The sequence below is a fragment of the Teleopsis dalmanni genome, chromosome X, assembly GCF_002237135.1.
Source record: "Teleopsis dalmanni isolate 2A chromosome X, ASM223713v2, whole genome shotgun sequence".
Classification (NCBI taxonomy): domain Eukaryota; kingdom Metazoa; phylum Arthropoda; class Insecta; order Diptera; family Diopsidae; genus Teleopsis; species Teleopsis dalmanni.
Genome location: NC_051848.1, coordinates 3,139,942 through 3,167,058, shown reverse-complemented (window position 1 = coordinate 3,167,058; position 27,117 = coordinate 3,139,942). Strand labels below are relative to the sequence as shown.

Genomic DNA, 27,117 nt, shown 5'->3' with positions numbered 1-27,117 from the left:
TGAAAAAACTATTTACTTCTAAGTAAATACAAGGAATAACTGCAAGACCACTGATAATGTGTATTTAGCAATACTCGAAACAGCTGTACATTCAGCCGAAAACTCAATTAATTAAAATAATACAAAAATATTTTTTGTTATTGTAGTTCACTACCTCTACAAAATAAGTAAAAACATATTTAACTAATCAATATTATTTCTCGTTAGAACAATACTTTTACTGAAATTTATTTATTTTTTTTATTGATTATTTCGAATTCAATTTGCTATCACTCAAATTTTGTTTAATAATTATCTAAAAGATTTACAAAATATTTGTTAATGCATCCAAGTACAATACATCTATGTTTTAAAATAAACTGTTTTTCGAATTACGAGCAATTCTTCTAATCCTGTATTATCCGTTCTTCTCATCCTTCACTTACCGATTTATTTCCATTAACTAGTCTTCTTACCATTATCCGATTTTATGTTTTTGTTTTACTCAACATCTTTTATTTACTACTACTTCCTTTCCCCTTTTTCATTCACATACATTCACAACATATGAATATTTTCCTTCTTCATATATTCCTTCCTTCCACGTTGTTTCATTTTTCATTTTCCTTTTTATATATTATCAAGATTCTGTTTTACTGCTGGTTTAACAAAAAGTTTTTGATGTATTCATCTTGGATGAATATGCCTTCTCAAATCTATTTTTATATTTATAAAAAAAAATGGAATATTAATTATGTAAGTGGATATATTGTTTTATGTTCTCACTTGTTTCAGTCCTTGTTTTCTTTACAACATGTGAGCGTTGGGCCGATTGAGAAAGTTTCTGTGCAGCTCGACCGGCAAGTAGTGCTTTCATATAAGCCGCACCCATATTATAGAATCGTTGATCCATTTCACTTCTACTTGAACTGGATTTAGCTTTTTTACGTATACACGATGCTCGCTTACCTACCCAAAGTGGAGGTAAAAGACTTCTTTCCTTTCGTGAAGACTTCGAATATGGACTCACTTTACTTGGCAATAGTTTGTGATATGTTTGCCGCGTTACGGGGTTGTAAACTATATTCTTACTTAGTGAGAAAGTTTTTCGGATCGCTTCAGCTCTCTCTGATAAATGTCTGGAGTTCATATTTTTCAAATGAATCAGAGTCTCAACCAATTTATCCGACTCGTCACAATTTATAAATGGTGAACCATCATCTTCGGACGCATCTTTTTTGCTGTTTATGTATTTTTCGTAAAGACGTGCACTGCTAACTTCAGATAATTTTGGATTAATTGATGGTTTTGTAAGCAAATCGTACTTTTTATAGCTTTGCTTGTAAGGTGCATGGTTTCCATCAAGGCCAAGATTTCGTCTTTCCAAAATATCCACGTAGTTAAGTTTCTGCTTAGCCAACGATTTGTGTTTAGATTTTGAACATAATGCCTCTTGCTGTAACAAGCCATTGAGAGTTTGCTGATCAATTACCCGTTCAAATTGCTGTGATGCTTCTAATTTGGGAGATGGAATCGCTTTATAACCGCACTTCAAGGTATCAAGTTTATTGCTTTGCAAAGTGCTAGTGGATGGAATACTTTCCTGTAGAGTTTTCATTGCCTCAAATAGCACGGATTTTTCATATGCTTGAAGTTTTCTCATAAATTCGATTTGCTGTTTGTTTAGCACCTTTTTAGGTTTTCGTTGTGCTTTGACGTGTGGTTTTGATTTACCCTTTACCATTGAAGGGTTTTTCTGTACTCCTTGGGCTAGATCTTTCCCTATAATGTTATACTTGACAAATTGGCAAACATTGTTCTGCTTATTTGAGAAATGTTTCTCTACTCCTTGAGTTAGGTTCTTCCCTGTAACGTTATAATTGTCAAATTGGCTAACATTGTTTTGCCTATTTGAAAGAATTTTGCCTACTCCTTTAGGTAGATCATTCCCTGTAACCTTATACTTAACAGATTGGTTAACATTGTTTTGCATATTTGAAAGAATTTTCTCTACAGCTTCTTCTAGGTTACGATCTGTAAGGTTGTATTTAGCAGTTTGATTTGGTTTATTTGTTTTATATGACAAAATTTTTTCCACTGCTTTTTCTAATTCTTCTTCTGTAATATTAAACCTAGTAAATTGATATGGTTTATTGGTTTTATTGGAGTAAACCCTTTTCGCTGTTTCAAAGTAATTCTGTTCTGCAACAATAGGTTTGTACATTTTACGTGACATATTATTTACTGCCGATTTAATTCTGCCTGTAGCTTTTTCTAGTTCATTTTCTGAAACCTTTTGCTTAGCATGTTGACTTACTTTATTGATCTTATTTGGTAAAGGTTTTTCCGAAGTTTTTTTTTGTTCCTCTCCTGGTTCTTTAAGCTTAGCAGGTGGAATCGGTTTCTTTGTTTTATTTGGTATACATTTTTCCACCCCCTTTTTCACTTCCTGCCCTGGGATTTTATGCTTGACTGTTTGATTTGATTTGATTTTATTTGATATTTTTTTAATAACCGCTTTTCTAAGTTCTTCCCCTCCAATATTTCGCTTAGCAGTTTGACTTAATTCCTTAATTTTTTTTGACCTGCTCTTTTCCACTGATTTTTTAGCTTCATGTTCTGGTGTTTTGTAAACAGGATACTGTCTGGGTTTAGTTAAATTACTTGATAGTATTTCTGGAATTGTTCTGATTGGCCTTAATTGCTTTTTTGGTGATGCCTTAGTAGTAGATGATTGAGATAAGGCTTTCTTCTTACAACATTCTTCTTCATAACGGTGATCAAAGTTTTCAACATCTTCCACTGGTAGAGCATCTTTTGGTATGTTTTGCACCCATTTTGATGTCATTGCACGTCTATATTTATCAACCTCGTAACGATCCCTTAACATAACAGTATATGCAGAAAAATAAGAACTTTTACTTCTGATTATTGAAGACATTATTATAATTTTGGTTCAAAATATATATCGAAATGGAAGAATCCTGAAAATAGACTTTTAATTTGATACAGAAACTTTCAGCTGGAGGAAAATATTTATATGTTCAATATTTTTGAATTTATTTATGTTTTAATTTTATTTTTCAAAGCAAACTATTTTTTAATTCAATATTTTGAACATATTACATTTTTTGCACAACCACTAAACGAAAGACTCTGCAAACAACAAGCTGGCTTCCATCCTAACCGCTCCTGCATTGATAACATTAATACTACACAAGCTTTCATAGAACAATCAATCGAATACAACAGCTCGTTGTATGCAAATTTTTATACTTGAAATTATCGATTGCGTCCATCTTGATTTTTGGGAATGATCGCACCGATGTTGCCATTCATTAAGGTTTTTGTCTCTTAATTCTGGATAAGAATTTGACAGAGACTATTCAGTTTCAATAATTTGTAGGCGAAGCCGCAGGAAAAAACTTTCCGCGAGCCAGGAAAAGTTTCAAGGTATATCGGCGTTTCATCCGCATCATCGTCCGATACTGTACGGTAAGCACGACATATGCGTAAATTTGACAGTCTATATGCACTTTTCATTACGCGTGAATACAACTTGACGGTTGTAGCATGCTCTCATACAGAGGCAGCATATAGCATTACCGACTTGGAAACTGAGGCTAAAAGAACTCTTGCGGCACCCTTGCGGCTTCCTATGTTTGGCTATAAATGGAATAACGTATTGTATTAAATTTGTGACTATTAAAAGAAAATAGATCTTTTTTCTTGTATAGTAGTAAATTCAGGAAACTGAAAATTGTGATATGACTTTCTGTATAATTTTCTTTCTGTTTAATTTCTACATAATATGATCCTATGAACAAGTAAATTGTCTATTATGCATGAATATTTAAAAGTTAATTTATTTGATATTATATTCATAATATGTTGTATTGATTTCCGACAGAATGACAATATTTGTGTGAAGGGTACTTTAACAAAAGTATAAGTCCATTTAGTTCTATATCTATTTATAACGTGTGCCTCACCACTTTGCTGTATTTAAGATAAGTCTTAATGTTTCTGACGAATATTTCAGCTTTGCTGATCTTTGCTGTGTTTTGCTGATAGTTCATACGTCATCTCTTTTTTCTTTCTGTGGCTGCTGACTATAAGTAGGTTATAATAGAACTATAATATTAGGAGTTCGCATTACGAAAGCAGAAGCTAATTTGCCGAAATATGTATAGAAATATACTAAAGGAAACGGGTCGAAATAAAAGTTAACATTGTAAAAAAACACAACTGACTTTAAGACTATAAAATGATCATAAATACCACGGTTTCTGTTCGGTACGCAGAAATATTACCGTTAGTTTTACTGCAGCTAATGCCTTGGATTAATGCTCTATTTAGTATGACCACTGCATTCGTTTTTTATTTATTGTAAGCATTTTAATAAAATAATGTGAAATCGTTGACATATTACATACATGGAAATATTTGTTAATAAATTTAATTTAGCGTCATAGCGTAAAACATGAAATCAGTATCTTTTTATCAATTAGTTTGATTTTAGATAATTTTAATTAATTATTTACAAAACGAAAATAATGCCACATCGTTATTACTCCACATTGCACACATCTGGCAGCCACATTCGCTTCATTTGACTGTTTTTAAACACTCGTATTTGCAAAAAATGATTAATGAATAAAATGGATGCATCCACAATGTTCCATATACCATAAGTATGCACATGAGTATACAATTCAAAAGCAGCTCTACACGCCCAATGAAAACGCCCACAAAGCTATTCAAGCACACTAATACCAGTTGCATTTTTGCTCTTTGGAATACGCAACACAACGTGCCTTAGTACAAAAATCATGAAATTAATTAAATTTCATCATATCCCATATATTCCACAAATGCAAATATCCTTGCACGCTTAAACTGCGCTGCAAGCATACAGTTTTGTTTAATGGTGGCTCAGTGCTGCCACATGCAAAACTTCTGTGTTTGATGCACTGAAATGCCACGTTGGGCAATTTTTCAATAGAAAAAAAAATGTTTTAACCGCCAGTCATTTTTTGTTTTTTTTTTTTTGTTTTGTATAGATCTGTGTGAACAGAAGCCAAATCCTCTCCCACAGCTAAGAGAATAGATGCCATAGCTTATTCTGTACACTTGGTCCTATTTGCCTTTTTTAAATGAAATGTGTAGATTAATATTTTAAATTTATTGAAATTTTTTTACGCTTTTTTTCCGCACCCTCATCTGACATACCACAGATAGTCATTATTTGCTTAATGATTTTAAGTGATTTCATGCACTCCGAACGGCTGCAGGCGTGCTGCGGTATTCCGCACAACCAGTGTGTGCTGCGTAGCCAATTTTCGGTAAACACCGGTTCATGGATATATTTGCTTATAGAAGAATCCTTTTTCCATTTTTTCATATTTATTATTTTTTAATATTTTTGTGGGTTTTGCAACAGCAACAATAAAATACGTGCCTGACATTGCTAAGATACTTTTTTGAAAAATAAATGTTTGCAAATTAAAAAATGCGCTTCTACTCATGTACATACAAACTGCATTGTTTCAATAATATATATATTTATAAATGGTGATTATAAACTCAGAGATGTGTATATAATTAATACACAAAAACCGATTATATATACGCATATATACATACCTACATTAAAGCAGAGTGACTAATTATGTTCACATTTTGGCACTAATGAAACCTTAAAACAAGGTGAGGATATATTAAAAATTAATTTAAAATTTTTTTTCTAGTAAATTTAAGGATGTTCCATTTAATTCATATTTTTATTAAAAATATTTAAACGGAAATTTTATTATATTCTTCAATTGTTATATTTTACAAATCAAAAAAAAAATATATATATATAAATTAAATTACTTCCCTGAATTTTATAAACAATTCAATGACTGTTAAACTGTAAACAAGGAATGAAAGTGAAAAGGGTTCTTCCTGAGAGGTGCCTTAAATACTCGTGAATTGTAATTCGGTTAAAATTTATAACCATGACATCTTTGGTGCTGTGATTTCTTTAAACGATTTGTGTTATAATTATATAAAGAAAGTCCTGAGATTATTTACCTACATAACGTTATTAAGTAACCCTATTTAAATTACAATTACAAATAATTAAATTACTCGTGGGCTTAGGATCTTTGATTGTTTTGATCGAAGACTCCAAAATATTATAACCCACTAATATTAAAACTGACAACCCAATCAAACATGTAATCTTTTACATCGGGGCTGTTAAAAGCACATGAGGCCCGCGTTTAATGTTTTTGTGGCCCGCGACATATTTTTAATCTACCACAATTACGCAAATTTTCTTTTGGTGTACTGTAAAACTACATTAATTTATTTTTATAGTACATATTAATAAATTAATAAAACTATATTTAAAATTATAACCGAATTTTTATTTTTGTCGAAAACAACTATAAACGTATGTATTTATTTCTGCGGCCCTCCAATCTGTACAGTAATTTATATTGGCACGCGAGCGCATATAGTCTGGACAGCCTTGTACTACATCAATGGATGTTCTTCTCAAAACGTGGTACTTCTAAATTCTAAATTATTTTCATTATTGTGAAATTAAATTAAAGCATTTTAATTGATTTCTTTAATATAATTTACCATAAAAAATGAAAAAAGAAGGAAATTTATCTTTAATGACTATTCCATCTTCTTCATTGAAGTCTCCCTAAAATAAAAATACACGAGTTGTCTCTCCAAAATGTGAATAGCATTCTTGATGAACTTTATGATAGTTTAACAAAAAACTTATAATAAAATATTTAAATCGATATCAATATTCCAATTTATCAGTGCTGGAGCTATTTTTCCGGTTCTTTTCATTGAAATAATTCTACTTTTGTCTTGTTATCGTTACTATCTATTCAAATTTTACCACCACTTGTTACCATTTGTGTTAACGCCGTCGACATCATTTACCCATTGTTTAGTTGTACTAGTTTTATTGAAAACTTTGTGGGTTCGAAAAAAAGTTTTATATCAATCGCTGAAATCTTTTGCTGTTATAGTCTCTCCCAAGTACAATTTTATTCCTAATATTAGACACATCATCCATATATTATCTTTATGCACGTCGAAATTAAAAATTCTCTCCGCCGGCATTATCAGCTCAATAAAAAGATTACACTCCTTTATTGTAATTTTCTTATCCGATCCCTTCTCACATGCGATTATAGCTACTCTTTTTAGTCTACAATTAGTTGAGATCAAGTCGAAAAATTTCTCTTGTTTGAGAGTAATAGTCTACATGACTGTATTAGTTACAAATAAAAACATAACGACAAGCACTTTTTTAAAACCCCCTGATTCATGCCATTACGTACATAATTGTCATTGACAACAATCTAACTTCAATCTCCTGACACTATCTTAACCTGCTATATCACAATTTTCTTGACTTTTATTACAATTGCGGCATTTCTCTTAGCTATGAAGTTTAATCTTAGCTATGACGCTGAAGTGTGTCCAATATCTTTTACTTTACTTTAATCAGGTACAATCTGTTCATAAGTAATAACCTTCACCACCATCATCGCGCTCTGACTTAAAGAAATTCAAATATAAAAATGTTGTCTGCTAACTTTTGCTCTGAATTGATGGTATACATTAAGACTGAAAAGTTTTCGGAAATTCTCATTTAAAATTCGCGCGCTGTATATTTTTCGATATTTTAAGTTTATGTAGTTTGGCAGCACTGTCCTTAATTACTATGCCAAAAATGAGCTCGATCTGTCAGACAGTTCGTTTACGGCAGCTGTTGAAACCAGTTCACCTCAGTAGTGCGTTGCGAAATGTCTTCGACGGTCGTACGACCGTCCTGGAAGGCTTTGTACCACTCATAAACTTGAGTTTTCGATAAAACTGATTCCCCATAAGCCTTTTGTAGCATTCGCAACGATTCTGCACACGAAATTTCGTTCGAAACACAAAATTTGATGCAAACTCTTTGTTCAATATTTTTTTCCATTGTTTTTTTCGCAACGCCCTACTGAGGTGAACTGGTTTCAACAGCTGCCGTAAACGAACTGTCTGACAGATCGCGCTCATTTTTGGCATAGTAATTAAGGACAGTGCTGCCAAACTACATAAACTTAAAATATCGAAAAATATACAGCGCGCGAATTTTAAATGAGAATTTCCGAAAACTTTTCGGTCTTAATGTAAGTACTCTAGTCTTCACGAACCAATGACTGGAAACATTAGTATTAATTTCTTACATGTGGTTTTATTAGTTAAAGTTTCACGCGGTGACTTTCGAGGCCTTACACTCATCCAAAAAAATAGCTGTAATTTAAGTTACTTCAAAACTGCAATATAATGGAAAAATGTAAAAAAAATAAGTGGATGGATATGAGTAGGAAAAGATTAATAAATTTATTCAATTCGAAATTTATGTTGGTCCTAATGTATACATTTGCACTTCCAACGAAATTAAAATTTAAACATTTTGGCCTGAATGCAAGCAATAATTCATCTTGTCCCACGGAATTTGTGGTGTGTGTCAGAAACACTTGTGACAACACCCAACGATTCGTCGCACCTCCAATCGTAAAATACTGATTTGAATTTGGTAGAACTTTCTTTGGTTTCAGTGAACAGTTGAACAAAAGGAGAATAAGAATGCAATTCGATGACAGCCTCCTTGCCAAATTTAAATGCAATAAAGCACGAAGCACGAGGCACTATTATGTTAAAATCATGTTGAAAAAATTTTGAATCTGAAAATATTTGCTTTCGCTCAGTTTAAATGATTAATAATTTAATGGGATGAATTTATCACGTTTAAAATCAGTACAGGTTAAAATTGATTTAACATAGTTCTGTTATTTACACTAACAGAAAGGATTGTATGTGGAGAAGACTAATTTAACATCTCAGTACTGGTTACATTTTGAAACCTCAGTTTTACCTTGTATGCGAAGTCACGAGATAAACTTGGGCGAGGATAACTGGTATATCCTTCTTCAAAAGTCAAGTTCTTGAGCTCTGCTATGAGACAAGGTGGAATGATGCAGTAGAGATAATAGTAGAGGAAACAGTTGTAATCAAAAACATAGAAATATAAAGACATCTGATTTGTATCTGTTAAAAATTTCATGAACTCCATTGAGTGTACCACAATGGGAAAAACATATCTGTTTAAACATGAACACCATCCAACTTATTATTTCATGTATGATCGTTAATAAATTCTTAGTGTATTCACCCATCAAACCAATATCGCACACAATATATTTTGCTTAGGTAAAACCAAGAAAGAAAGAAGAAACTCTGATATTAGAGGAAATTCATACTTAGATTCTAGTTCATCCGCACGAATAGAGCCAAAATCGAAGTATAGTTTTTTTGGTACTGAATGGACAGACAAACAGCAACAACATTATTTCTTCTATTAGTTGTTATTGCACATTACTAAATGTCTTTGTATGCAAGGGTAAGTGACTTGGTTTTTGTATTTTTTTTTTTCTTAAAATATGTTTGGCTTTTATGCATGCAATGCACAAGTTCTTCCAAATTATTTTAAATTGGATTTTTGATGAAATTTCATACTAGTCTCATACAAAAATTTGAGGTTTGCGTATTGTATGATGAGCAAGCACCGGCAGTAGCGCAACCGTAATTGTTGTTAGTGGAAATTCTCTTATTATATTCGGTAGTGAAGACAGTATTTTGCCCTATAGTACCAATACATATAACACCATGATGCTTAATAATTAATTATGTTTTATATATTAAGTTTTAAATATTTAATTTAATTAAATCGTATGAAATAGAATTATTAAATTAATTTTATTTTCTTATTATTTTATTGTTATCGTACAGAAATGATAACTATTTCGACTTTTAATTAGAAGCGAGTGTTTAATACTGACATTCCTCCTACAAAAGTCAAGTTCTTGAGCTGTGTGTTCTTTATTTTTTAATTTTAGATACAAACAATATTAATTTAAGTCAATTTAATAAATTTTTAAATGATAAGTGTATTAAATTAGAAGTATTGTATAATGATAGAAAAATTGATTGTTTTAATTATTTCAGTTTGTCCCTAAATTGAGATTAAATTATTAATTACAAAAAGCATGTATATTGTTAAAATATTATATTTTGCAAATAAATTCAGTAAAATATTCACTGCAATATTTCGCTTTCGATTCTATTTAAAACTAATTATGTTTTGAAAACATTAATTCATTTCGTAATATTATATTTCAAAAAGATTTTTTACTGTCTAATTAAATGGAAAATAATTTGCCATAAATTTATTGCCTAAATATAACAAATTTTAATCTGAAATATTGAACTTCAAAATTTTAAAATAAAAACAAAAAAAATATAGTTTCTTAATTGGCAACTAATTTGTTTCAAATAAAACGAATACAAATATGTTTAATTTACAAAAATAAATTAATGAGCTTAAAAGTTTTATAATTTTTTGGATTTATTCAACTGCATTTGATATTCGATTGCAGTTTAAATGATAGATAAATGCTTTTAATTTGCACTGCAATTACGGATTCAAAGTTTTTTTCTAATATAAAAAAATATTTGCCTAAAATATTAACTGAAATTGCTAGCTATATGATAGAGAATTTTATCGTTATTTATTTTTGTTTTCTGGTTTAATACACATCTTTTAATAAAATATATGTGTCAAATAAATGTTTACATAAATATTTATTCAAATATATGATCAAAATTTAATGATGAAAGGATGATGATGAAAGGATGATGATGAAAGGATGATGATGAAAGGATGATGATGAAAGGATGATCATGAAAGAATGATGATGGAAGGATGATGATAATAGAATAATGATGAAAGGATAATGATGAAAGGGTGATATTGAAAAGAAGATGATAGGATAATATATGTCTACTGTCGAAATACTTTCTGTACAAATACAATCTATACAATAACAGTACAACAAATATGGTAATGTAACCATATTGCATTGGGAGCCTAATTTATCTATCTATTATTTATCTATATATTATAGCACTAATTATATCATTAAATATATCTTATGTTGGTTTATTATAATAATAATGCCAATAGACTAAAATATTAGAATTCTAATCTTAGTAACAGCTTAGTAACTTCATCTAACAGTGTATTTGCTTTTAATTCTGAGGACTTTGCATTAAAGTCCTCTTCCTTTACCACGTTCAAAGTGAATCCGTATATGGTCACTATTTTACTCGAAAATTAATTGAGCCAGCGCGCGGTTTTTTTTTATACACGCAAACCATAAGCAGTTGCCTTATTCAAGATAGGTATCCGTCCCATTACTACCATGTCAACAATTGTTTTTTGCAGAAGCGTCATGTGTTCTACAGAGTAAATACTATACTAAAACTATAGCTTTGTATACCATATATGAGTCACTTTAAAGTTTCTCTGACTTGAAGTTTAATCTGATCCGCTTGTTTGCAGACATCTTCTTGACAATCAGCGTCGTTATAAACTTTATTCTTTTACTATCTTTAAAGTGGGTATTACACATTATTCTTGTATGTTGACTTTTCGTGATGAACGATCCATTGTGATTCACGATTTAAAACAGAATTAAATTTGCATGAAAGCCGACTATGATCCGATTGTATAGGAAAGAAACAAACAAGACTGACGAAAAATCAAAATATGTATTTTGATTTCCTTCAGTCTGTTTGTCATTATTGCAAATGTTGCTTTTACACATGAGACTTGAGTAAAATTTCGCATTACGACGCACAAAGTCAACATTCAATGATGTATAACACCCGCTTAAGGTGAATAATCTTCAAGGTTGCCAATTAATATTCTCCACTTTCACTTTCACTATTCTTCACTAAAATTGAATTTTGGATAAAAAAAAAACTGGACCGTTCTAAAGAGTTGCAGATTATATGCGATACCCTGTATATGTCGTTTATAAAAATCAGTATATGCACATATTATTTTTATATATATTATTTTTTAGTTTTACAGCACTCCTCTGATATATTCTCCTCTTCTGGTAATAATATATATAACGTGCAGATTTATTAAATATCACTTATGTATATATAGATACAGGGTTTGATAAAAGAAGCGATAAATATTAGGCTACTGGTATTATCTTAGCTACTTTAAAAACTTTAATATTATTGAATAGTAAATTTCTTTATTAAACTTTGTGGAATACATTTAATCCATAAAAATATTTTATGGATATATTTTATGGGAATTTGAAAAATTGTGAATAAAATAATTGTAAATGTCTATTTCTTAAAAGTCACTAGAATTGGATACATTACATCAATTGCTTTTACGATATCCTCACGATTCTTTGCCTGAGTAAAAATAACATTCCCATCCGGTGCAATAAAGATTGTAATATCCGGTTCAGGCAAATTAAAAATGAGCGGCTTATATATATCTGGCTTATAGGTGCAAATATGTACATACTTCACATACAACTCCTGCAAAGCTATTGGAAATTTTAAATCCAATGCAGCTGATATTTCCGAAACCTTATAGTTATGAAAACCAACATTGTATCCAATTGCTTGCAGTTGCGACAGGAGGACATGGGCAGCATGCGATGCATGAATTTCATTGCGAGCACCTGTGATCGCTATTGTTCCAGTTCTATAAATCATGGTTGAACACTTCGGCTCTGTCATTTTTACAATAACACCCATATAATCCGTGAGATCAATTTTAGCATTCGGGATTGCATTTCTAACCATTTGGAGATTTAAAGAACACCCAACAGAAAAGGTTGCAACTGCATGTCTAAAATACGAATATTTTGAAACAAATTTAAAAATTTAAACGAAAAATTATATAATATTTAGATACATAATATCATGTAAGAATATAAGATATATAGTATTTATGATAATATAAAGCATATGGTTTCAAATTAAATTAAAATAACGTTTTAAGTCTTTAAAACCACAATTAAAAAACCATAAATTGTTTTTTAATCATACTTGGATAAAATTACTTTCATTATACATAAAATCGTGAACACACTAATTTATATTTTTTTATCAAAAAAAAAAAAGCAGAAACTAAAAAAAAAGTTAGAAGGGTTCAAATAGAAATGAAAAGACAAAAACAAAAATTTTTAGACCATATTTTAATTAAAAGCTTTACTATTTTTACCAAAGTATTACCCACACCGTGTTTTTCTTTTCCACTTTTTTATTGAAAAGTGTTTTTGGTTTGTTGATCAGTATTTTATTTTGTTCCTGACAACAACGCACCCTTGGTAGTTCGCAGGATGGTTCTCACCAAAGTTGCAACACTCTAACAATTCATTGTCAAATTCATTGCAATAAATAGTGAGATGATTGCCTATACATTTAACACGTCTCGTTATCCTATTGCAATAATTTAATATGTAGTGTGGTTAAATCCCTAGCATCTTTTATACCGTGGTATAAGTTTGGGAGACTTCACAGTTCCGATTTTGACAATTGAGTGCAGAATATGTCTTATGGCGAATATTTCATTGATGTTTTCGTTATGTTTAAAAGTTAGATGAAATATTTCTAATTGTTCTTTTGTTTTTTATTTAAGTTTGTTTTTATAAAAGTTGTGAAGCCCTGTTGCTGCAAATCGATGACAATACTTTCTTTTTCACATGCATGATGCACATTGTTTGCAATAACCCCGATGGGTCGTGTCTGCTTATTTTCGTACGAGAACCAGCTAAAGTTCGAATTGCAGAGACTTTTAGTGACAGCTCTGTAATCATCACCATCGAAAACATTGATCTTTTGAGTCCCATTCCCAAGTACTGTTAAGTTGTTTTGGACATTTTTTTTAATAGTACTTTGATTTTTGATTAACATTTGAAATCAGTATAGGAAGCGAGCGTAGGTCACTTCTTTTATTGGGTTCACTTTCTTTCAATATTTTTGGCTTAAATGATTGCTTCTTTATTATCCAATCCGTCTCTTTTGCTAGCTTCTCTTCACCTGTTAAATATTCTTGGAATTTCTCAATCAAACAACAATTGGCATTTTTCGCTTAAAGATATGTATTGTCTTTTTTAAGTTGCTGGCATAATACTTGCAGATCAATCACATTTTGTTGAAGATCTTTTATTTCTAGCTCGCTTATCTTATTGAAGGTTGCAGTAGAATTATCAAGTTTGGAGCTTTCGTAAACTGCGTTTGATCTCTGACTTCCTAGTAAAGAGTCATGTATAAATGCAACTGATGCTTGACTAGTATTTTTATTTTCTTTAGCTTTCTTAGCTGAAGCTTTGTTTTGTTTGCTTTTTTCAGGTGAAGGTGCCATAATAATAGTTTGCTTTTAGGCCCAACTTAAAGTCGATAACACAGTGCAGTGTTGAAATAAGTCTGTTACACGAGCTACTAGTAGTAACTTTAAGTAACACTGTGTATACACAAGTGCGTTTCACCTGCAAATTTTCTAATAAATGAGAGCATCGGAGCGAGCGTAACATCCCTGTTGAAATTTGAAAATGCTACACAGACTTTGCTCATACATTTTATTTCAGGTAAAATTTGTGTTGATGTGTGAATCACCTGTTCCAATTTGAATTTAAATTTTTGTATTCTTTATTTGCGCCGCACTGATGTTCTCACCAGATTTTACACCAAGCTGTTCTATGACAATCTGTGTTAAGAGTGTAATTTGGCAATTTATTTGTGTTACGTTTTAATTTGTACTTTACTTGTGTTTTACTTAAGTTTTACTACGAGTAGCTTGTGGAACAGACCTATTATATTTACACGATGTAAAGCCAAACACATTGTGCAACAGTTTAGTAGTTTTGCACTATGCTGTCTATATCAGCTGATTATGTATGTGTAATAAAATAATAAATAATTAAATATCAGGGCGCACCACAAACGCGACTTACTTTTTCAAACGACGGATGATATATATGGATTTAAATCTTACTAGGTACATATGAAATTACTTGGTATAGAGTTCAAAAAATTACCGTATAAGATGAAGTTAAGTTTACATCATCAATCATCCATCAGCAATATAATAAAGAAAGTATTGACTATGTAAAGATGCATATAAGTTTTAATGTTTGATTATACATTAATTTAAACATAATGAATATTTATATGATTTATGATGTCAAAACTATCATAATAAGTTCTTTTGATTTTTGGAGTCACTGTGGCTACTTAACGAAATAAGAAAAATGGAACTACTTACACTACTTTGTATGCTAACTTAGCTTCCTCTAGTTCAAGCGGCAGTTTTTTAGCTTTTGGGTTAGTCGAAACACTAGGCACATCTGCTAAATCATCCATGTCGCAAGTATCCTATTGGATAAATTGTTAATATAACATTTTTTTTAATTTACTTCTTAAATATATTACCATGCCAGCAGTGTTTGCTTCCTTCAATAAGCCCTCTATCTTCTTAGCGCCAGTCAGTGAAGCCTGGGGTGGCAGATTTTCTTTGGTATTGTATGTGTCATGTTCCATTTTGATACTGTAAAGAAAATGAAAAAAAAATATATATGTATATAATACTAATAAAACTTTTGAATAAGCATTTTAAAAGCCAACAGAAGTGCAAAATTGTTTAATAAAATTTACCTGAACTTAAAATTTTATCCCCTTAATTTTGTAGTTAACTGTACTGAAAATTTTTTATTTATACTGCTTCAAAATTTTTTTTTTCTGACGTTTATTTGATAAGAAACTTAAATAACAAATATGGTATGATGAATTTAAAACTTTCACAAAGTTGATATTGAGTTTATAATATCTATTCGAAAGTGAAAGCAGTCATTTATTTTTTTATATAGATATATTTTAAAATTTCAGTGCGTTAGAATATACATATATAAAAAAGCAATGCAGTAAATATATCTATGTATATACCAAATATACCAATGAACTGCAGCGAATTAAAATTTTAGCACTCAAAGTACACTACTAAAAACCAAGTATAAATGCATATAAATGTTTTTTTCATAACTTGAGTACGAATTTTCCCCTAAATATATTTCATCTTCACTATTCATCTTCACTAGCATTTTCAAAGTAAACAAAACAGAACTATCAATTCCCAAGCAGTGTAACCACAACATACGATCAGTTCGCATGAGAAAACATATGTACGAACACGCAAGACAAAATTCGCATGCAATGTCTACGCAGCCTTAGTGACTTCACGAAAATAGTACAGTAAATATGATAATTACAGTAACACCTTGTTTCCATTTCTTACTCAGTAAGTTACTTGAGTAACTTTGAACTTTTGTCGTTTACATTAGCACAAATTACTTAAGGCATGGGAAAGAGCTTTTATGTGCCAGAAAGTTTTAGTTATAAAGCTGCATTAAGAATTGTGTAGTCATTTTTAGATATGTTTAATAATTACAGAGAAGCAAATCAGAAATATCTACATTAATATCTGTTCTTACAGGGTACTGAAGTATAGGACAGCATGCGACTAGGCTTGGCCTAACCTGTGGCATATCCTGCAATGCGTGTCTACCAGCTATCGAAGAAAGGACACCAAAACACCTACTGTGTCTATGTCCAGGCTGAAAAAATTTAGGAAGTGCATGTGTGGATTTGCTGTGCTTATTTGTAACATTGATCTTTGAACATAAGTTCTACCCTGAATAATATATCGATAATATAATGAAGATATTGGATTGTAGTGATGTTTTACTGAAATGGCTCATTATGACGACATAGCTAGAATGTCGGAGCTCCAGTTTATTGAATATGCTGAGTGCATATCCTTAATATCACTCTTGTGCTTTAAGTTTATACCTATAGATTGTATCATAAAATATATAAAATTGTATAAATGATAACATATTTCAATAATTAAAATAGTCAAACTGAGTATCAGTATAACAATTTTTTAATATCATCAACCATAAAAATCCAAGTAGATTTATTTTATTTCAGAATTTTCATTTTAAATTGATTGTAGTTGTTTTTATCATATTAGATATGCAAAAGAGAGTGAATAATCCAATATTAATTCTTATAAAAACAAACTTGGTTGTGCGGTCAGACAAAGTCATGTCGTGGTCCAGTCGTCTTCGTGCAGTATATTTATATGACTGTATCTAAATTAAAAAAAAAATAAAATTCATAGACTTGCAAGTAAGTTATCTTTTTTTCTCTCTATCAGTTAAAATAACACATTATTAGATAACAGGAGGTGTGAAAACTATATAAAAACTTTTTCTTAAAATCCTTTGTGCTTATACAATGTACGTATATATATATATATATATGTATGTCTATTGCGTTTATTTGTATATTTTATGACTTCACACAAGAGTATCTCAACTCGAATGTACGTTGCGCATATTATCATAGGCAAAGTTATGGAAATCCGTTTGAATTTACATACTTACATATGTATTGTGAAGTGCATACTCAAGTAGTTTGCGTATGGTCCTTAAGTACGGTTTCTGAGAGTGCATTTAGATTTGCACAAATTTTTTTTTGAGGAGTGTCTGACAAATGTTTCCATTATTTGTACTTTTAACATTAGACCTTCTACTCAAGTTTTACTTCAAACATTTAAAAAAATTAAGTATAAATAAACGAAAGTAAAAAATTACACAGAATTATTTACAAAATATCACAAAATAATTCAATACAAATTAAGAAGAAATAACATAAACTTCATTTTAATTTCAATAATTCAATTTTAATCAATTTTCTTAATTAATGGGAAACTATTTTTTTAACAATGTACTAGTTTTTCACTTATTAAAAGGTGAAGCTCATACTCAAGAAGCATATTCCATTATGATTAATTATATAAAATTATAAACTTGAGATAATACGTACTTAAAAAAGTAAGACGAAAAAAAACCAATATAGATCTACTTGCTATAATTATATTATTGCTTTAACATATTTCAGTGTGACATTAAGTAATCCGTGATTATATCATAACATATGTATTACCTAACAGACTCTGCCGAAGCTACATGTGGTTAACCTTAACCAAAAGCAAGTCATCACATACCTTATACTATGTTCAGACACACCTTAATTTCGCAAAAATCTTAATTTCACCTTCGTTGAAATTAAGGGACATTTCAAATGCGTAAGATAAGTTTCGAGCAAAAGATAAAGTTGAGATAACAAAAAAGGGACTTTAATTATTAATTTAAAATATAGTGAAAAATAATACTTCACATACTTCAAATTCATTAAAGCTAATAAAACTACTGAATAACATCCTTTAAAGTAATAATAATCAGTTTTTAAAATTTTCCAAATACAAATGGTGTTTGGAGCATGTAATTTTTAACATTCGGTTTGTAGGCAAAAAACATATGATTTCCTTAATTTGGGGCAGTATGAAAAGTTTCGAAATTAACTTAATTACATTTTTATGAAATTAAGGAAATTTGACTGTCTGCACATAGTATTAATGCTGTAGACGAATTATCTAAACGATCTTATTTATGAATTTTAAAGATTACTATTAAACTCATGTTATAATCAGTAAAGATAATTATCAGTTATGTTGTCAAATGAAAGCTACCATACAGTACAAAACCATGTAATAAATATGAAATTCAGAACCAATAGGTTAACGATTGACATAAGGAGAAAGGGAAACTTTTTGGGAAAAGTTCTCGATATATCTTTGGTGAGATATATGTTAAAAAGCTTTATAGAAGACCAGTAGATGCTTTATGAAGCAAAAAATGTAAAAAATTAAATATACACAAAAATGACTTTAATTTAATTCAAAATGATTTTGCAATATATTTGAATAATCTTTATGCTTACTTACCAATTACTGCAGTTAAGTTTTTTCTGGATTACCAATATGACCCACAAAATTGCGAATGATAAAGTTGTGTTCTCATTAAATTTATTTAATATAAAGAAACAATAAAGTAACGAAATGAAAAATTTATTAAAACATCCAATTAAGAATAAGCACGTAAATACAAAATCAAAGCCATAACTAAATACAGAGTGCTAATGACAAAAATACGAAACCAGAATACCATCGGCATTTTGTTTTACGTTGTTTTTTTTAGTAATTGAATAAAAACTATTGTCATTTTTTTATTTTCAAAAAAAGTCAGAGTTTACTCTGCTGTGCCTTTTTTGAATATGTACAGTTTTCATAACATATGAGCATGGATAAAGCCATACTTCATCGCTAACATAAAGCGAAACTGTTCAATCAATTATCTTTAAATGCAGTTCACAAAATGCAGTTTTTACCATTCGCAGAACTTGATATACGGCGATTAAAAAGTAAACTAAAATGCAAATTCTCCAAGCCTCATGAGATCATATCACCTAGGAAAACATTGGACATTTTTTTCCGAAATACTGGTCTTCATATTTTATTGGATTAGTACATAAAGTCTCCATAAAGTCGGAGACGATGAAGGTAATTTCTTTTTGAATACGAAACATTTGTTTTATATAATCAATGTATTTTCATAAGAAACTAGCGGACCCGACAGACTTCGTTCTGTCAAAAAGATTTGGTATGTGGCAGTTTGTTCGATATTCTCTGTTTTGTTCGTTTGTTCGACATGCACTCTCTATGTTTACATACTCTTTGCTGATATTTTGTTCGACATGCACTCTCTATGTTTACATACTCTTTGCTCATGTCATTTTATTATTCTTATTATTTCTTATTTAAATATTACCATTTAGAGATCTGGTAATATGTAATATCTGTAGAAAATATTAATATGGCAACTACTAGCTTTGATTAAAGCGCTAGTATTTGATTTTCTAAAACTCCTTCTTAGTTGGTTTGATACATTCGAAGTGAGTAGACACAAAAATGGAGGAATTCGATGGTATATACAGGGAGTCAACCTTAGGCAAAGCACTGGAAGATACCTTGCGGGAAATGGAAGAAGTATGTATATATCAAAAATTATATTGAACAAATTGTTTTACTGATGATTTTCATTATCTTTGCAGGCCGGGCGTGTTAATTCAGGATTAATGATTAAAGTCTTAGAACAATTCGACAAAAGTATGGCTATCATTCTGCCAGAAATTACCAAGTCGCAGTTGGTCTTGAGTAATGGAACCTGTGCTTCCTTTAATATACGGGAAGACCGGTCTATATTTCAACTTAAGAATGTTGTGGTCACGGAATGCGGCGAGGAAGTTACATCAGCAGAGAAAATTAGTCTAATTGCTGTTCCATCTAAGAAAGCTCTAGAGGAGCGGCGCAAGAAGACTCGTGGGCGTAAACGAACAAAACAATAATTGATTCGAATACGAATAAAGCAAATAAATTAGTTAACAATAAAAACTAAAAATAATAAAATAAAATATGAGTATGTAATTAAAATGTTTTATTAAAAAAAATATGTCGGACCATTGCGAACGTAACATGCGTGCATTTAAGTACTTATCTCCGTCTCTTTTATTCTTATAAGTTTCGCCTTCATGCATGAAAGAATAAGAAATTTTCGAAGAAAGATTTTGTTATAAGCGAAAGCTGAAGTATTATTGTTTATATATTAACATTTTTTTGTTCTGTAAGAATGTTGTTTTTTTAGACCTTAAACTATGCAACAGGTTTGATAATACTCTTAAACCCCAGCCAAGTATTATTTTCTTGGGCATTATTTTCTTGACACCTGCAAATTGGTAACAGACATTATGAACCAAATTTAAAGAAATTTATGGAAATCATGTCAATATTGGTATAAAAGAATGACATTGTTTGGTTTTTTGTCCAATGAAATTAGTATGTAATCTCGGATTAAAGGGAAATCAAAGCTGTTAGGTTCCATCAGTGGCGTAACTACAGGGAAGCAACGCTTTTGGGCCCCCGAATTTAGGGGGCCCCACTATAAATGTTTGTAAACGTTTTTTGTTGGAATAACTTCATATTGCATTTTATAAAAGATACGTAAATTTTAAATTTAAAGTACATAATATGTATGTACTTCAAATAAAATATTAAACCTATTTATAAAATAAAAAAGTTTTTCTAAGAAAAGTATGTGTCTTAATCGAGAGTTTATATGGAAGCTATATCTAGATTTAAACCCATTTGAAAATAATTTTGTACGTTGTCTTTTGCAAATATCAGTACTGTATACACTAAATTCTATTTAAATACCTTTATTAAAAACGGATAAACCTCATATCCGATTGTTAAGTTTATATCACAGCTACAAGATATAAACGTCCAATTTCAATCAAATCAAATGGTGAACAGGGTCGGCTAAAAGTATGTGTGTAAAGTTTCATTCGAAGAGTTCAAAAGCTGAGAGAGTAGTTTGAACTGAAGAAGTATATATATACTGTACTGATATATACTTAATGGTATTTCCGACGTTTCCTTTAATGCGTTACGAAAATCTTGACAAACCTTATATACCCTTTTCACATTTTTCGTGTAAAGAGTATAAAAAGAGGGGCCCCTTAGTTAGAATTTGCTTACAGGCTTAAAAAATGTAGTTACGCCACTGGGTTCCATAAATCTTTGTTTTGGCGTTTTTGGCCAACATGTAGGCCATAAAGTTGAAAAGTGATAACTAAATTCAGTTTTTTGCAAATATATTGTTTTTCTTTTTGTTTCAATTGTATGTCAATTGAAACTGTTTATAAAAAAACTAAAAATAAAATTGACAATTATTTAAACTATTTGAATATAATATATTAAAAATTAAATCAACTGAGATGATATTATTAAATGGATATTTGATTAATGTGTATGGTCTTTGGCTATAATAAAATAATTAGTAACTAACGCACACTTCTTTATAATTAAAGTTTTTATATACATATATGTATGTATATAATTGACTATAAAAATTGTACTATAAATTCTTTTTCGCATGAAATCTATTGTTATCATGCCTATGGTAAAGCGTTCCTCACTTTTGCGCTCTATTTCAAGAATAATTGAATGCATAAAAATAATAAATAAATAAATAAATAAAATATAAATATCAAATTGAAATGTTTTCTTAAAAAGAAAGAAAATAACGGAACTTTGCGAAAATAAAACACGTGCATGCATTTAAATATACATCTCCGTCTCTTTCATTCTCATGAGTCTCACTTTCATGCAAAGGAATAGGAATTTTCGAAGAATGCTCTCGTTTCAGGCGTTAATGAGACGTTTGTCATAGAGTTCAGAAAGCATTTTCATGAAAAAAATTAAAAAGAAATAAAAGATTTTTCGCGGGTGGTGAAATAGTTATTACATCATCAAGTACTTAAAATAATATTTGATAATATAACAGAGACCGATTGAATATTGAATCTACTCGATTTCCTTAAATATGATGCAAGATGACGAAGGTAAGCTCGTGTGCAAAAAAAATAATGAAAAGAAACAGAGAAAATTTTGAATCATTGTGCCTTTTTGTGTAATATCGCAAAAAATCTTTCTTATTTATTCACCATACCAGAATTGTCAAATATTAAAATCGGTGTGGCTTATAACTTAAGTGTTTACTACATTTGTGGTTGCATATTAGTATGTAGCTATTTCTTCTAATTAGAAGAAGGTACACCTGCTGGCGAGTTACCAAGTTTTAGGTGTTCAGTTCCTCGATAAGGCCTATCGACCAAAATATGTATATAACTTTGTATTTACAAAACAATATGATTTGTGTGAGAAAAAAAACAATCAAAAAACAAAATCGCAAATAACATATAATAAAAACATATATTTAAAACACATATATAATTTTTAACAGATGTGCAATTTGTTAAAATATAATTAACATAATTATAAATATCTATTTATAATAAGAACACTCAACCGAAGTATAATTAAAAATATTAATTTTGCTTTAAGATTTTTTCATTTTCATAATTATTATTATATCATGGAAAAAATAATATTCTAATCACTTTATTATACTACTACTAAATTATAACTAACATGCACAAATAAATTGGTAGTTTATTATATACACTACTTTGGCATACATCTTCATTTCTAATAAATTAATAAATTATATTATTTTTAATTAATAATTTACCTCCGATAATTCTTTGGAAAAATATAAAGATGCTTGAAATTCAAACATCCAAGTACGCACTTCTGTTTCACCTGTAAATAAATTTTTACTAAGTAATAATTTATACATTTTGGTGAAATAATTACCTTTTTTAATGCTTTTATAAGATAAATTCAATTTCCCCCTTTTTTTGGCAGTATAAATTTTTAATAACAAAAAATCACAACAAACAACTAAATTTCTAAGAAAGTGCTCTGATTTTAGCAAATATCGCAATGAATGGGGCCGGGTGGACAAAATAGCAAGACCGGGTGGTGAAAATCATCACGTACCATTGTGTAACATTAGGGTTTTTGTTCTTGTACTGCGTGATATTTTCACCTCATTACACAAAATTTTGAATATTATTTGAATAATCCAAAAAGTTTTATACATATATTTTCGAGTAACTCTCAGTTTCTTTTCATTATATTCTTTAACTTCTTTGCTCGTGCGTAAGTAAAGGCAGTCGTATACGAACGGCATTCGTGATTGAACTGTTTTTTCGTATAGCGTCCTTTTTTACATTATGTTAAGTGAGTTAAAATAGTGTTAATAAATGTTATAAAAACAAGAAAAATATAAGCAAATCGACATAAAGAATATATTGTTTTATATATAAACACAACCAATAAGTATTAAAATACTAGCAACAACATAAAATTGACAACTTAAATTGGATTGCCTACATAAGTGCCACGTCATACATATAGTCATGTGCAGTGGTAGTAATATTACAAAGTTCTGATATGCCACTTTGTGGAACAGGCATTGAAGTCATCTTCTAAAAGAGACAGTTTTGACGAGCCGACGAACCCTTTCTGCACAAACGAAACTTTAAAATAATAGCAAGAGCAGAAAACTGCCATGACAATTGTGACATGACTGTACCATATATATTTTGGCTATAACTTCTACTTGTTATAAATATAATATATATGTATATGTATATTGTAATCAATTTTCCATTGACATTTTTAAAAATTTATATTAATTATTTCATAACATCGAAGTAGACAGAAGTGTTTCAAAATAAAAAGTTTTAAAAAAAAATTTTCTGAGAAGTTATGTTTCTTATATTGTTCTGAGAAAATCTTCTATAAGTAAAATTCTAAGTTTCTGCAAAGAAAATTTATTTTGATTTTTAGCTCAATTTTCTTTGTAGCTTTAACTTTTGTAACAAAACTCTTTTGTCTGATATATTAACGTGCTGAGATTCCATTAATTTTTATTTTCACCATTTCGGAAAATATGGACTCAATTATAGGCTGCTTTCCAAACTTCGCAAAGGCTCAAGTGAAGCAGGCTTATGGAAAAGCAAAAATTAGTGCCGCTCCAGCTGAAAAGAAGCCAGATATCGGAAAGAGTTTCAGTTATTTAAGACCCCCTAAAGTATCCAGTGGCACCAAAGGTAAATAATAATATATGCATATGTCTTACAGTGTTGAGTATATTACAAATGCTTTACTATTAAGTTTTAGTTGATTCGGCATCACTCCTAAAGGCACCATCCGCTAAAAATGATTCGCGCCCCACTCATGCTAGTAAGGATCCTACTATTACTGCGGAAGACTCAGAGGAGGAACTAGAAACTGCACAAGATGGACATTCTTTGACATACGCTGAGGTTTGCGCAAAACGTTTGAAAAAGAAGAAAATCATTCGTGACACTACTAAGGAACAACAACCAATTCTAGCTGTTAATCCCAAGATGAGATATGATTTAGTTAAAAATTTTGTTTATCTACGCAGACCACAATCAGAGGTTACTTTTAAGCAACGTCCAATTGGTAAATTGTACTCTCTTCAGGCAAAAAACATGCAACCCACGGTTAAGTCCATACTCTCTGAGTTCTTATAAGTAGGATTACATGCAACCATTCAATTTATATTATTTTTGTAGAAAATAAACCTTAATGTTTACAAGGTATATGTTTATACGTTTTACGTGGATTCCTTTTAGGAATAAATTAAAAATATAACCCAGCGAATGCTGAAAATTCCATTTCAGTAATCAAAAATTAAATTGTATATTAATAAATTTTCTAAAATTAAAGCATAAACATACTTCTTATACATTTAATTAAGGTAAAAATTGAAGAGATCTCGAGCACAAATAAAGTTTTGTGATGAAAACATTAACATTTTAGAAGATATTACATCATTTCAACAAGATACTTCACTAAATTTTATGCCGGCTTATATCTAAAACTAGCAGTAGAAAAGACTAATTCAAGATCAATTTCTTAAGAATGGCGTCAAAACAAACAAAGGTGCTTAGCTAAACCACTGTGTAAATATCTGAAACTTTTTGAAGAACAGTTTTTACAAAGCAAATAGATGGCCTTTCGCCACGAATTGTTGAATAAGTGAAAAATTTTTCTACCACTAATATCGTGACATTACACGTATATATCTTCATCAAGTTCTATAGTGTTTATACTCTTTTGTTAGCCAGGATAGTTTCTTCTTGAACTTAATTTTAAGTTAATGTCTTGCGACGACTAGACAGGAACTTCTTGAATAACTCCTCATTATTCGTAATAGCATGATTTTTCTTTCAACTCAATCTTAAGTTAATGCCTTGGGACGATCCGACTATGCAATTTCTTGAATTATTTCTCGCCTGTCGTAATAATCAGCTTTATTTTCTTTTATCCTAATCAAAGGTGAATGTATTAACACAACTGGACCTGACATCTTCTGCAGTGATTTCTCATTAGTTTCAAAAGTATTTGCAGCATTCTTAAGTATACTTGCAGTTGCAATACACTACCGCCTCCAAAGTACTTTTTGACAATCATCCATTCGACAAATATAAGCTAAGTATCTTAACTGCTTGAAATATATGACTATGATACCAATCTTTATACTAAGTATTTATTATAACGCAATAAATGCATAATGAAATAATATAAATAACATATTTGTTTATAATATTTATACAACATTTCTATACAGCTTTCTTTGCTGAACCACCGCGTTGCAGTTAAATTCTGTTTCACAAAATATCATTGACATAATCTGATCCTTACGAACAACATTTCCAAATTGAATTACCAGCTTAACTTGGCTTAAGCAGGAATAACAGCAGAGGAAAGACACTTAAAATGAAAGCAAAAGCTAAACGCCAAATTGAATTTAAAAAGCAAACAATTTTGCGAGAGGAAAAATTTTCCCCCCAAAAAAAAAAAATTAAAAAGAAAATCCTTCGTTTTTCTGCATTGGGGAGAAGGATGTCCTCAATTGTAAAACACTTACTCTACACACACAAACATATATGCACATATGGCTGAATATATGTGAACACACAAATACATTTACGTATGTCATCTTCAACTGATACGGGGTCGAGCAATAGTTCTCTACAAATCTCCTCGATTTGGGATCTTTTACTCTGTTTTAGAAATAGGAAAATAAAATTCTTCAATAATTTGATTTGGAGAATACTTTCAATGTCTGCTGATACCATTCCATGAGAATGGGATTCTTATTTTATCAACGGTGTTGTGAAAGTAATTAACATATTAAAAATAACTAAAGAAAAAGAGTTATTTTATATGCAGATCTCCATAGAATAGCAAATAGTCATGTGTCGTAAGTAATTCTTTTTTTTTTTTTGCTCTAAGATTAATATTTCATGGGCTGGCTCCTCTCATAAAAGTGTGTGAAAAGTTTAGGCCTTGTAAATCTAATAGACCACAATCGATGGTATGACATATGTAAGTTTCAGATAGTCTTATGAATTTTCATGTGAGGACTTTTTGTAATAAAATCGAATTCGTAAATAATTAAGTAATATATATTTACCCACATTTTATCGAGATTTCAATGGACCTGAATATTTTTCTTTTCCTTTTCTTTTTGTAGCGACACAGAATGTTTGTGACGTTTTGCTGGGGTATACTGGTTGATCCTGGGTCGATGAAATAATTTTTCAATGAATAAGAAGACAGAATTTAAGTGTTAATTTTAAATAGTACATGGTCGTATAGCAACTGTTTTTGATTTCAGAAGGAATAGAAGTATGAAATGAGTGTCGCTAACAGTCCAACTGGAGTACTTTATTGTCTTTTTACTTGTAGTAACTACCGCTTTAAGAACGCTACTATGTACTGATAGA

General features: G+C 30.1%; 4 protein-coding genes across 7 annotated transcripts; 2 read left to right on the top strand and 2 right to left on the bottom strand.

Moving 5' to 3' along the window:
* Positions 1 to 234: 234 nt before the first annotated feature.
* On the bottom strand, positions 235 to 3,011 carry LOC119690167. Its single transcript, XM_038105165.1, has 2 exons — positions 766 to 3,011; positions 235 to 695 (listed from the first exon to the last, which is right to left on the bottom strand). Exons 1-2 carry the CDS (start codon positions 2,918 to 2,920, stop codon positions 667 to 669), a joined length of 2,184 nt encoding a protein of 727 aa, XP_037961093.1. The 5' UTR covers positions 2,921 to 3,011; the 3' UTR covers positions 235 to 666.
* A 9,170-nt stretch (positions 3,012 to 12,181) lies between these two features.
* Positions 12,182 to 19,006, bottom strand: LOC119689390 (TBP-related factor-like). Of its 2 annotated transcripts, none has more exons than XM_038104215.1 (4): positions 18,773 to 19,006; positions 15,358 to 15,472; positions 15,191 to 15,300; positions 12,182 to 12,772 (listed from the first exon to the last, which is right to left on the bottom strand). In XM_038104215.1, exons 2-4 carry the CDS (start codon positions 15,463 to 15,465, stop codon positions 12,256 to 12,258), a joined length of 735 nt encoding a protein of 244 aa, XP_037960143.1. In that variant the 5' UTR covers positions 15,466 to 15,472; positions 18,773 to 19,006; the 3' UTR covers positions 12,182 to 12,255. The 2 variants fall into 2 exon arrangements, with proteins under 2 accessions (XP_037960143.1, XP_037960142.1); XM_038104214.1 differs by lacking the exon at positions 18,773 to 19,006 and adding an exon at positions 15,580 to 15,620.
* A 761-nt stretch (positions 19,007 to 19,767) lies between these two features.
* LOC119662792 (transcription initiation factor IIA subunit 2-like) lies at positions 19,768 to 20,249 on the top strand. The gene is made up of 2 exons (XM_038072548.1): positions 19,768 to 19,873; positions 19,939 to 20,249. The coding sequence occupies exons 1-2, from the start codon at positions 19,796 to 19,798 to the stop codon at positions 20,230 to 20,232; spliced, it is 372 nt and encodes a 123-aa protein (XP_037928476.1). The 5' UTR covers positions 19,768 to 19,795; the 3' UTR covers positions 20,233 to 20,249.
* A 1,892-nt stretch (positions 20,250 to 22,141) lies between these two features.
* On the top strand, positions 22,142 to 25,002 carry LOC119689658. 3 transcript variants are annotated; one of them, XM_038104535.1, is made up of 3 exons: positions 22,142 to 22,287; positions 24,262 to 24,405; positions 24,476 to 25,002. In XM_038104535.1, exons 1-3 carry the CDS (start codon positions 22,269 to 22,271, stop codon positions 24,853 to 24,855), a joined length of 543 nt encoding a protein of 180 aa, XP_037960463.1. In that variant the 5' UTR covers positions 22,142 to 22,268; the 3' UTR covers positions 24,856 to 25,002. The 3 variants fall into 3 exon arrangements, with proteins under 3 accessions (XP_037960463.1, XP_037960462.1, XP_037960464.1); XM_038104534.1 differs by having other exon boundaries at positions 22,149 to 22,287; positions 24,470 to 25,002; XM_038104536.1 differs by lacking the exon at positions 22,142 to 22,287 and adding an exon at positions 23,463 to 23,530 and having other exon boundaries at positions 24,470 to 25,002.
* The last annotated feature ends 2,115 nt before the right edge of the window (positions 25,003 to 27,117 follow it).